The 12,519-nt window shown below is 45.3% G+C and overlaps 1 protein-coding gene and 1 long non-coding RNA gene across 3 annotated transcripts in view; one reads left to right on the top strand and one right to left on the bottom strand.

The window, feature by feature from the left end:
• Positions 1 to 12,519, bottom strand: part of LOC307210789 — a 133,445-nt gene that overhangs the window by 66,719 nt on the left and 54,207 nt on the right. The gene's annotated exons all lie outside the window — the stretch shown is intronic.
• SENP1 (SUMO specific peptidase 1) overlaps positions 1 to 12,519 on the top strand; it is a 33,382-nt gene that overhangs the window by 4,038 nt on the left and 16,825 nt on the right. For both annotated transcript variants that reach the window (XR_013836083.1, XM_079966715.1), the window contains exons 4-9: positions 4,069 to 4,228; positions 4,945 to 5,116; positions 5,944 to 6,047; positions 6,146 to 6,396; positions 7,082 to 7,136; positions 10,554 to 10,592. Coding sequence is in view for 1 of the 2 variants with exons in the window: in XM_079966715.1 (XP_079822841.1) it covers positions 4,069 to 4,228; positions 4,945 to 5,116; positions 5,944 to 6,047; positions 6,146 to 6,396; positions 7,082 to 7,136; positions 10,554 to 10,592 (781 nt within the window). In the remaining variant the exon portion in view is untranslated. The remainder of the gene's footprint in view (positions 1 to 4,068; positions 4,229 to 4,944; positions 5,117 to 5,943; positions 6,048 to 6,145; positions 6,397 to 7,081; positions 7,137 to 10,553; positions 10,593 to 12,519) is intronic.

Here is a 12,519-nt window from a genome sequence, read left to right as displayed (position 1 = left end):
GCAAGAGAAGGGAGTTGGTCCCTCATCCCCATGCCATCCCGACCTAGCCATAGGACCTCTGTCTTCGAAGGATTTAGTTTCAATCGGCTCCCACGAAACCATCCAGCCACAGCTTCCAAGCATCTGGTCAGTGTGTTCGGGGTCGAGTCGGTGTGGCCATCCATCAGCAGATAGAGCTGAGTGTCATCAGCATATTGGTGACAGCCCAGCCCAAAGCTCCGGATAATCTGGGCAAGGGGGCGCATAAAGATGTTAAAAAACATCGGGGAGAGAATTGCGCCCTGCGGCACTCCACACACCAAGGAGTGGCGCGATGACATTTCCCTCCCTAGTGCCACCCTCTGTCCCCGACCAGAGATAAAAGAGCACAACCAGTTACGGGCTATGCCCTGTATCCCCACGTCTGCGAGGCGGTGGTCCAGAAGATCATGATCGACCATGTCAAAGGCTGCTGACAAATCTAAAAGGATCAGCAGTCCTGACCCGCCTCGATCCAGGTGTCTACGGAGATCATCTGTTAGGGCAACCAGAGCCGTCTCCGTCCCAAAACCAGGACGGAAACCGGACTGAAATGGATCTAATGCCGATGTTTTCTCCAGAAACCTACCAAGCTGTTCAGCAACCGCTCTCTCAATTACCTTACCCAGGTATGGAAGATTTGAAACTGGGCGGTAATTGGAAAGGTCTAAGGGATCTAATGAAGTTTTTTTTAAGAGTGGACACACCACTGCTTCCTTCAGTTCCCCTGGGAATGTCCCCGTGTCAAGGGACAAATTGATAATTTCAATCAGGGGGGTCCGCACAACATCTGGACACTCCCTAATCAGCCAAGACGGGCACGGAACGAGGAGGCAGGTGGTGGGCCTATCAGCTTGGAGGAATCTATCCACATCAGTAGGGAGTATCCGATCGAAATGGTCCAACACTGGACCTGAAGTCAGTCGAGGGGCCTCCAGTTCAGTCACTGTATCTAAATTGGCAGGGAGGTCACGGCGGAGCAACAGGACTTTCTCCGCAAAAAAAACTCGCGAATGCCTCACAGCTGTGGGTCGAATTTGTGCTTAAATTTGGTTGTCCTCCTAAGGACGTTATTGACCTAATTATTCTAAAAAGTTGTGCCGGGCGAGAGCTAGCGGATGCAATGGAAGCTGCAAAGTAAGATTTCTTAGCAGCTTTCATAGACGTCTCATAGGCTTTCATAAGCGTCCTATAAGATGTTCTTGAGGCTCCGTCACGAGTCCGTCGCCATACTCGCTCTAGCCGTCTGAGATACCGCTTCATTTTCCGGAGCTCCTCAGTAAACCAAGGGGCCCGGTTTCGACGGGGTCGCAGAGGGCGCTTAGGTGCGATCTCATCAATGGCTGCCAAGAGCCGGTTATTCCAGTCCTCAACAAGGTCATCTAATGAGTTGCCAGGAGGAGCAGGGTTCCGCAAGGCTTGTCGGAATCTATCAGGATCCATCAGTTTTCGTGGACGAGCCCAAATAGGTTCGCCACCCGAGCCAGGGAGGAGCGGGAAGTCAATCTTGGCTTTCAGAGCGTAGTGATCAGACCATGGCACTTCCACAGCAGGGAGCATGATCACATCTATGCCAGCCCCAAAGATCAGATCCAGCGTGTGGCCTGCTTGATGAGCGGGGCCCAAAACAAACTGGGAGAGCCCTAGTGTTGCCATAGAAGTCACTAGGTCCAGAGCCTGTGAGGAGGGAGCGGCATCGGCATGGACGTTGAAGTCTCCCAAAACCAGTAGGTTTGGGAACTCCAAGGCCCAGCCCGCCACCACCTCCAGCAGGTCTGACAGGGTGGCTGCAGGTGTGCTGGGTGGTCGGTACACCAGCCAGACAGCCAAGCTCTCCTTGGTGCCCCACACGAGACCAACACATTCAATGCCGGAGATCATCGGTGATGGCAGAGCTCTGAAAGAGCAATCCTCCCGGAATAACAACGCTACTCCTCCCCCCCCCCCCGACCCACAGTCCGCGGTTGATGGAGGACAGAGAAACCTGGGGGTGTTATCTCATGTAGGGAGACTACTTCGCCTTCCCGTACCCAGGTCTCCTTCACGCAAGCCAGGTCAATCCCCTGCGAGACAAAAATCACGCATGGTGGCGGTTTTGTTGCCTATGGACCTGGCATTGCACAGCACCAATGGCGGAGGTGTGTAATCCTTGCTCTCCCTACCCTCATCCCTTGGGATGGGGCGTAGATTGGAAGGGGTTCGAGGATCACTGCATCTCAAAACCCTTCGCCGATAGAGATACCTAGCCCCACCGCCATTCCTCCCTAGCCCTTCAATTATGGAAATCCCAGATCCCATACTAGCCTCCCCAATAGATGGGTAACATTCCCTCAATAACAAGTCATCCTTGGGCCAGGACTCATGGGTCAAAATGGTATGGGAAAGAGGTGGAGGTTTGGTAGGGTAAGTATCCCTAGAAGATAAAGCCCAACCAACCGCACCCCAAGCGGGGGGGACAGTCCCATGGTGTCCAAAGTAAAACTTTTGACCAAAGTAAAATGGGATGCCTTATTCCTATTGAAACTTTTGAAATATTCCTTAAGAAATAAAGTGTCCTACTGTGTTCTTATCCAGGTCCATCTAACCCACTATCCTGTATTCTTAGGGTGGAATTCAGCATTATGCTGATTGCTCTGTTAGTGCAAGCATTTCTGCCTGCCAGACGGAAAACCTCCCTCCACATGCTATACTGGGGGTTTTCTGTTTCATTGAATCCGGTTCACAGTGGCCAATTATATGCCCAAGGGTATCCTACAAGCCAGACATTAGTACAGCAGCTCTCTCCCCCCCCCCCCCCCCGGATGTTCCACAGTACAGCCTTTGATACAAAGCCCTCATAACATACAGTCTTTGATACACAGCCATCATAACAAGCAGCTACTTAAAGCTTAGCCTTTATTAATTTGGCTAAGACCTCCCTATTGATAATAATAATAATAATAATAACAACAGTAATAATAACAGTAGTAGTAGTAGAAATAATAATAATAATAATAATAATAATAATAATAATAATAATAATAATAATAATAATAATAATAATTTATTTCTACCCTGCCCATCTGGCTCGGTTTCCCCAGCCACTCTGGGCGACTCCCAACAAAATTAAAAGCATAACAAAGCATCAAACATTTAAAACCTCCCTAAACAGGGCTGCCTTCAAATGTCTTCTAAAAGTCATATAGTTTATTTCCTGGATGTCTGATGGAAGGGCATTCCAAAGGGCGGGCGCAACTACTGAGAATGCCCTCTGCCTGGTTCCCTGTAACCTCACTTCTCACTTTAAAGCTGTCCAAGTTCCCTTCTATTCGCTATATGCTTCTTGATTTAGTTTAGTGTCTTGCAGTGAGCATGTTAAATTATAGGACCCTGTTCTGTATTCTTGGGGCCCAGTTTTATCCAGAGCAGACTGTGGTCCAGAGCCCATGTTCATTTTGCAATGCAGACTATACTTGGGCTCCGTGATAAAAGTTGATGTTACCAGCAATAAAGACTTAACAGTTACCAAGTACATGCATGTTGCTGTACTTTACATGTACGCATAACACACTACAAACATGATGCATTTTCTCTCACTTTGATTTTTCTGCGTAATATTAAACTGTGAAATGCTTTTGTTTTTGAAATGTATGAATAAACCTGGGAAGACCTTTTACTACATTTTTGCTTATAATTCAGTACAGTCTGTAATATGGGCTGCCAGGTGACCAGACCTGGGTTAACCAGTGGTCTCCTCCCGAGTACCTGTTAATTGGGATTATGTTGCCGAAAATCATGCAGGTACTCTTAAAAGAACAGGCTGCAGTTCACAACCTGAGCAACTAGCTTGCTAAATAGTGAGGCAGGCTGGTTGCAGTTTTACCGGTGGAATCTCATTTGAAACTTCTATAGCCTTTTTAGTTCCTTGATACTATCTAGGGAGATGCAAGTACATTCATGGAACTCCTCTGAAGCCCTGTCATGCTTAATACAATGGGGTTGTTTGTAATGGATAATTTGGGAGTGAATCGGTTAGCTTTTCGTTTATTGTTCAACGCTTCTTTTTCACAGGACCTCCATCCCCTGAGAGGTATCAAGCAGCAGGAGTCCAAAGACCATTTGGAACAAGTGCTAATGGGCAGTGGAGGAATTGTGATTCTACTCTGGGTCCCGTTTTACAGAAGCCTAGAGCAAACCGCAGCGTATATTTTGATGCACGCAAAAGTCAAAGGTACATTAGGTTTCACCAGATTTTGTTCTGTATTCATAAAATTTAGCAGTGGGGAGTGTATGGAGTTTATACAGTGGTGCCTCGCAAGACGAAATTAATCCGTTCCGTGAGGCTCTTCGTGTAGCGGTCTTTTCGTCTTGTGAAGCAAGCCCATTGACAGTTTAGCGGATTAGCGCTATTAGCGGTTTAGCGGCTTTTAGCGGATCAGCTGATAAGCGGCTTAGCGGTTTAGGAAAAGGGGGGGGGAAAGGGGGAAAAACCCGCAGGAACTCGCAAGACATTTCGTCTTGCGAAGCAAGCCCATAGGGAAATTCGTTTTGCGAAGCGCCTCCAAAACGGAAAACCCTTTCGTCTAGCGGGTTTTCCGTCTTGCGAAGCGTTCGTCTTGCGGGGCACCACTGTATATGGAGTTTATATATTTTGATTTTTGTATTGTAAGCGGAAAACTATGGGGTGGGAATTCTTAATGATAATGAAAGCCTGCTCCAGAATATTCCCCATCTGCTGGAAGACGATGGATTGTCACAGTGAGCCTTGAAGTTATTCTCTTCAAGTGGAGGAGGAAAGCAGCTACCTTTTAACTTTTCCAAAGTATGAGGCAGCGAGAATAGGGTTTCTCTGGCTTTCTGCTTGGGCTTATGCAGCATGGAAAACAAAAATCCGAATAGCTTTATAGTACTGGTTTACTAATCTAAAACCTTGAATTTTTTCTGCAGTGCGACATCAAATTCCTTTGCGGGGAAATCGAATCACCATTGCCATATTTCTGCATTTGAAAAATCCTTTCCAATTAAGTCTGTTACTAGTCCATCATGGAGTGCTCCATGCCGTCGGAGCTTACTAAGCCCCAAGAAATCCCAAAGGAGATCCATCAGCACCGCAGAAGAGGTAGGTGAAAGGAAAAAGGAGAGAGGATAAAGTTTCCTGTCTGTGCAGAGCCCTATGCTTTGACTTCTCGTGGGTTTTACAGATTTATCCCTCCCCTCCAATTGTTCTGTGCTGGGGGTGACATCTCTCATAGTGTTTGGCTTAATTTCCCTATTACCACAGAAGGGTTTGCTAGACATTCGCACGTCTCTGACTACGTTTGACTGATCTCTCTGATCTTGGGTTGTGGGGGAGATAGGGCCTAGACTAAGAGGAGTAGAAAAATCAGGGGTTGATTAGACTAAGGGAAGTACTTGGGAAAGGAGTCCTTGGAAAGGAAGGAATAGATGGATAAAGGAAAGGGGAAGAGAACATGAGTAGGGAAGAAAGATAAATCTACAGATGTGAAGACATGCCCTTAGACCAATTAGTAGGTGTGTCCAAACAAATAAGCCAAATGATACACTATTATGTTTTGCTGTTCACAGTCTTGCAGTGCTGGGAAGAGGCATTTTATTCTTCTCTATGACCCTTTTCTTTGAAATCTTTAGAGCATCTTACCCTGATCTTTGGTTTCATCTTGCATATTGGGGTTTGTGAATTTTGGAATTAAGCAGTGTATTAAAAAAATACATAAGAAGAATTTTGGTTTTCGTGATGTATGTCTTTGTCACAGAGGCTTAAACCATTAGCTTTTTTGTTGGTTTTTTTTTTTTTTAAGTGAAAACCTTTGGTGTCAAGTAGATAAATATGTGGACTCTTTCTATACTACAGGATGTTGCATGTCTCTGCAGAGCCAGGATTGAACTATTTGGCTGGTTGAAATATGTGTGGTTATTTCTCCACAGACAGTTCGAGAGGAAGAAAAAGAGATTTACAGGCAGCTGATTCAAATGGTTACAGGGAAGAAATGCTCAGTCTCAAAGTCCTCTTCGTTGTTGTCTCTCAACCTGTGAGTCTCTGAAATACGTTGCTAGCTCATTATCTTCCTCGTGTTTTCAGTTTGTTGGTGGAAGCCCTGATCTTTTTTGTTTGTTTGTTTGTTTTCAGACCCAGGTGCGCAGTTTCCAATAAAAACCTTGTGAAAGAAGCTGAAAATCAGAGTAGGAAACCTTTTGAAGCTTATTGCCCCACCGCAGGCAACCAATCATCTGGTGTTCTCAGGACTCAGGAGCAACACTCTCACAAACCACTGCCCCATCCAGTCCATAATTTCCCTTCACGTGTTACCTTTGAGCCCAAGGACACCAATACAGCAGCTCGGCAAAATAGTGTGTCGGCATTGGATGTGCATTCTGAAGGTGAAAACAATAGATGAGAATTAGACTCTTCTTCCTCCTGCTCAGCCCTTCTTAGTTTTTACTTTCTGAAGATCATTAACAGATTGTTGCAACATATTTGTAAGATGGCCTATATGTTCTTTGCAATCCATTCCCAATCTCGTTTACGTGGAAGTAATTTCCACATTCAGATGACCTGCACTCAGGATTGCAACTTAAGGCAATTACAGTGGTGCCCCGCAAGACGAATGCCTCGCAAGACGGAAAACCCGCTAGACGAAAGGGTTTTCCGTTTTGGAGGTGCTTCGCAAAACGAATTTCCTATGGGCATGCTTCGCAAGACGAAAATGTCTTGCGAGTTCCTGCGGGGTTTTTTTCCTCCCCCCCCCTTTTTCTAAGCCGCTTATCCGATAAGCCGCTAAAAGCCGCTAATAGTGCTACTCCACTAAGCCGTCAATGGGCTTGCTTCGCAAGACGAAAAAACCGCTAGACGAAGAGAATCGCGGAACGGATTCTTTTCGTCTTGCAAGGCACCACTGTATTATTATCATCATCATCATCATCATCATCATCTACAATCGCGTAATAAACTGATAGCTAAACTGGAACCCACAAAACAAAATGGGAGGATCTGGATGGTATGGTTTTGTTTTAAAGAAGTTCAGTCATAAAGATTAATATCTAGTATTGCTTGTTCTTCATTTAGGATCTGACTCTGTCATAATGCTCAATGGCCAAGACTTCAAATCTCCAGCACCAAGGTAAGTGTCTTCCTTGTGCGGACCACAGCTGAGAGCAAAATAGAGGGATAAAGATTCTAACAGAGAAAGTTGTGTTCAAGTCCTATTGAAATCGATAGGATAAGTTAGTTACATTCACCTTAGCAAGCTCCCTTAGTGGAAGCCCTGTGCAAGGACTTCCACTTGCACAGCAGGGCTTCCCTCTCTCCTTTGTGCACCCGCCTGATTTTGTGGGGGCTGGGGTTGGGAGAACCCATGAAAGGCAATGGTGGAGAAGACGTAGGATGTTTTGCCTGGCAAGCTAAAAAGCTTGTACAGAGGGAATGTTCATCATAGGGTGAGATTGAATTCAACTCAACACATTTATTGCCCAATGGGACTGTTATATTTTGTCCCTTCTGGATTTGGGCCTGTTGGTTTAGCATTCCATGTGTTTTGTCTTATCTAAATTCATTTTGCCAGTGGGTTTTAACACTGTTATTGCTCAGATGACAGCTTGTAGTAGTAGCTTGGCTACTCAGTGAAGATTTTGATCAGTCCACAGCTAGATCGTGGCCCTCGTTGGGCAGGCATTTTGGGTTTCAATCCAGCAAACCATCTTGACCACTTTTTCTGATCTGCAACTATGATTTTCATAAGGTTTTTTTGTTTGTTAGTTCGCTTTTCAGTCTGTAACTTCACAATCACATTTTGTTTGTGCTTCCAGACTGTGAAAGTTAGGAGGCAGGAAATTGCAGGGATCAGGGTACAGTGGTGCCCCGCAAGACGAACGCCTTGGAAGACGAAAAACTCGCTAGACGAAGGAGTTTTTCATTTTCTTAGCTGCTTTGCAAGACGTATCTCCCTATGGGCTTGCTTCGCAAAACAAAGCTTGCCCCACAAGCTCCGGGGATAGCGGGGAAGTGCAGCGCGTCTTCCCCGCTGTCCCCGGACCCCTTTTGAACCAAGGGGCGGGAACGGGGAGAAGCGATCTTCTCCCCGTTGCCGCCCCTTGCTTCAAAAGAGGGGACAGAGGGGAAGGCGCGCGCCTTGGTTCAAAAGGGGTCCGGGGACAGAGGGGAAGGCGCGCGCCTTCCCCTCTGTCCCCGGACGGTCTCCATAGGAACGCATTGATTGATTTTCAATGCATTCCTATGGGAAACCTTGCTTCGCAAGATGAAAAACTTGCAAGAAGAAAAAACTTGCGGAACGAATTAATTTCGTCTTGCGAGGCACCACTGTATTTATAGATGCTTATACTGTGTATATCACGTTTTAAATGTTATCACTTTGTATTAAAGAAGTATCTAAAGCCGTGGACAATACTGTAGTAGTAAGGTAAAGGTAAAGGACCCCTGACAGTTAAGTCCAGTCGCAAACGACTCTGGGGTTGTGGCACTCATCTTGCTTTACTGGCCAAGGGAGCTGACGTTTGTCCGCAGACAGTTTTTCCGGGTCATGTGGCCAGCATGACTAAGCCGCTTCTGGCAAAACAAGAGCAGTGCACGGAAATGCCGTTTACCTTCCCAACGGAGCGGTACCTATTTATCTACTTGCACTTTGACGTACTTTCGAACTGGTGGATTGGCAGGAGCAGGAAGCGAGCAACAGGAGCTCACCCCATCGTGGATCGGAAGGTTGGTGGTTCGAATCACCCCATCACGGGGATTCGAACCACCAACCTTCCAATCGGCAAGCCCTAGGCTCAGTGGTTTAGACCACAGCGTATCTAAAGCCATGGACAATACCGTAGTAGTAAAACACAGCATAAAACAATACAAAAGCAGAGCACAGAAATTCAATATAATATGCTCTGTAGGTGGCAGTATGTGCCAAGTGTATGTTATTGGCCAGGGAGTTCATGGGTGAACGAGTAGACTTACTCTCACAGAGTAAGAGAGTAGTAGTAGTAGTAATAATAATAATAATAATAATAATAATTTATTATTTATACCCCGCCCATCTGGCTGGGTTTCCCCAGCCACTCTGGGCGGCTTCCAACAAAACACTAAAATACAATAACCTATTAAACATTAAAAGCTTCCCTAAACAGGGCTGCCTTGAGATATCTTCTAAAAGTTTGGTAGTTGTTGTTCTCTTTGACATCTGGTGGGAGGGCGTTCCACAGGGCAGGTGCCACTACCGAGAAGGCCCTCTGCCTGGTTCCCTGTAACTTGGCTTATCGCAGCGAGGGAACCGCCAGAAGGCCCTCGGAACTGGACCTCAGTGTCCAGGCAGAACGATGGAGGTGGAGACGGTCCTTCAGGTATACAGGAACGAGGCCGTTTAGGGCTTTAAAGGTCAGCACCAACACTTTGAATTGTGCTCGGAAACGTACTGGGAGTGAGTGTGTTTGTGAGAAGGAAAGATCCTTCTGTCCTTGCTGCTACCGGCTTCTCCTGTAGCCTGTTGGCAGTGCCATCTTGTGAGAGATCCCAGCACTGCATCCCTGTCTGCGCTTTATTAGGCAAGCCTCATGGTCCTTTCCAACCTTCTCACCCCTTTGGGGCTCCCCAGTGTCCCTTGAAGTTGAAATTTCTCTTCATTTGATTGCCGGCTGTGCAGCTGGACTGAGCAACCACCAATCTTCTTTGTCACTTTTCTTCCAAGAATGGCAATACTGTTTGGTGGAATTTCAGCTAAAATAATCACCTCAGAGGAACAGGGACTACTATTTGTCAGATTAAAATTAATCGACGTCCCGCCCCCTTTTATCCTGAAGACCAGCTTTTTGATATAAATTTTATGTAAAAAAATTTTTTTGAAGAATTTTATTTTAGGGGTATCGTGTGGCCCATGTCTTCTGCCCACTAACCTATCAATCGGAATAAGGGATTCAAAAGACCTTGTAGGAACAGGACTTGTCATGGTGCCCACATGTCCATGACCTGCCAACGCTGCGTGACTGCTTCCTTCCTTGAGCAATAGGAGCAAATTTTTATTTTGTTTGTAGGAGAGGTGCATGTATGAACAACATTATACGTGTCTACACCTGTGTCACAGTTAAGAACAATGCTGTAATATAGGTTCCTTTCCAAAGAGGCACCATGGAATCCAAGATGCCTAGATTCTCCTGAAGACCCTAAACACAAAACTTACTTGAATAGAGCGCTGTCTGTAAACTGACAGATTGAAACTACGGTATTGGGTTTAGGATTAAGGACAGGGTAAAATATTCACTGTTGCCACCCCTTAGAAATGGAGGCATGAGAATATATGTACTTTCTACTATTTGGGGCATGTACATATGTCACACAGTGCTCTAAAACTAACTTTTTATATGTAAAAAATGTCATAAAAATTTATTTCAAGCTATATAAACTTGATATCAAAAGGCAGGACTTCTGGATAAAGAAGACAGGGCACCTGCCACTTTTGTAACAAATAGCCCCTCTATTCTTCTCGGCTATTTCCCCACAGAATAAGCATTCTCAGTTTCCTGTATTCTTTTTCTTTCAGCACACCTTTCTTTGAGGCTGAATTGTGGATCAAAGAATTGTAAGTCATTTCATTTTTTTTAATATTAATGATTGCATTTGTTTCATATAGTCATCATACCCAATATCTCCAAGAGTTTGCCTTCTCTTTAAGCACACAGGCTGTTGTTGCTGCCTTCCCAACATGGGTCAAAGCAGCCATGATCTGTAGCAAGGACAATCAAATGTTGTTGAACTACAACTCTTATCAACCCTGACCATTAGTCATGCTGGCTGGGGCTGATGGAAGCTGCTGTCAAAAAACATGTGGAGATTGCCAGCTTGCCTAGCACTGTTCAGCTGTTAAGACCCCTGAACTCCTATTGGGAACAGCTGTCAAAATTTTGGATCCCCCCCATTTTTTGCTAATAAATGTTTACCTAATAGCTTTCTCCCCCATGCTTCTTGTCAGTCAGTTTGCATATGGTTTTATTATTGTTGAATGCAAGAGAGAAGCTGCTTTTCTAACCCCCTTCTAAACATCAGCATAGCTGTGGGGAGTAGCCAGGACTACCCCAAGAATAGCCTTCAGGTCTGGATTCATAGAGAATGCCAGGGTGCATTGATTAATTGACCGTTGCTAGCTGCAAGGAAATTTAGTTTTGGGAAAGTTTGGTAGAAAGTAAATTCCCAATGTTCAGTTGTAATATTTTAAAATACAGTGGTACCTCGCAAGACGAATGCCTTGTAAGATGAAAAACTCGCAAAACGAAAGAGTTTTTCGTTTTTTGAGTTGCTTCGCAAGATGGATTTCCCTATGGGCTTGCTTTGCAAGACGGAAACGTCTTGCAAGTTTGTTTCCTTTGTCTTGCAAGTTTGTTTCCTTTTTCTTAAAACCGTGCATTCACTTCGAGGAGCAACTCATAGCACGCGGTGTGGTAGCCTTTTTTGAGGTTTTTGAAGACTTGGGTGATTTTTGAAGCTTTTCCAAAGTCCGTGCTTCGCAAGACGAAAAAATCGCAAGACGAAAAAACTCGCGGAACGAATTAATTTCGTCTTGCGAGGCACCACTGTATTTTCATTTAATTAAAACAAGAACAGTGGAACATGTGAACCAAAAGCAAAGAGAAACAACAAAACTGAATGCAAACTAAAATTAAACATACATAAAGCATAATTTTGATTTTTTTAAAAAAATCATATTTGCTGGGGGTAAATGCTGTTGATGTTGGGAGTAGTAACCTAACTTCACTTGTGACAGGAAGAATTTTCATTTCACATTCTACCCTTTCATCTTGGTAATCCGTGCCTTACCAAAGCTGACCTCAAAGAGAGAGAGAATAAAGCCCTTCAGTAACACTAGGCAGCTCTCTGTGGCCTTTGTGACACTTGTGAATGGTTTCTGCATAAGTAGAAGGCAAGGGGCCTTCTGTGTAATCTGGTTGTGTAGTTAAAATGTACATAAGATAGATCTTCATAAGGGGTAAAGATGAGTTTTTACATTTAAACCAGTTGCTAGCAATAATGATAGGTAAAGGGTAAAGGGACCCCTGACCATTAGGTCCAGTTGTAGCCGACTCTAGGGTTGCGGCGCTCACCTCGCTTTATCGGCCGAGGGAGCTGGCGTACAGCTTCCGGGTCATGTGGCCAGCATGACTAAGCCGCTTCTGGTGAACCAGAGCAGCGCACGGAAACGCCGTTTACCTTCCCGCTGGAGTGGTACCTATTTATCTACTTGCACTTTGATGTGCTTTTGAACTGCTAGGTTGGCAGGAGCAGGGACTGAGCAACGGGAGCTCACCCCGTCACGGGGATTCGAACCGCCAACCTTCTGATCGGCAAGTCCTAGGCTCTGTGGTTTAACCCACAGCGCCACCTACTTCCCAGCAATAATGATACCCAGAGCCAATTTTTTCTCCTTGGCAAACACAGCTCAGTTCTCTCTTCATACAAAGGTGCATGAAGGGGCTGGTGTGGATGTGCCAAGAGGGACTTACGGGCATCCCAGT

This window comes from Podarcis cretensis (genome assembly GCF_951804945.1).
Source record: "Podarcis cretensis genome assembly, chromosome: 2".
NCBI lineage: Eukaryota > Metazoa > Chordata > Lepidosauria > Squamata > Lacertidae > Podarcis > Podarcis cretensis.
The sequence above is the reverse complement of the archived record's forward strand: the minus strand, read 5'-3'. Positions and strand labels throughout refer to the sequence as shown.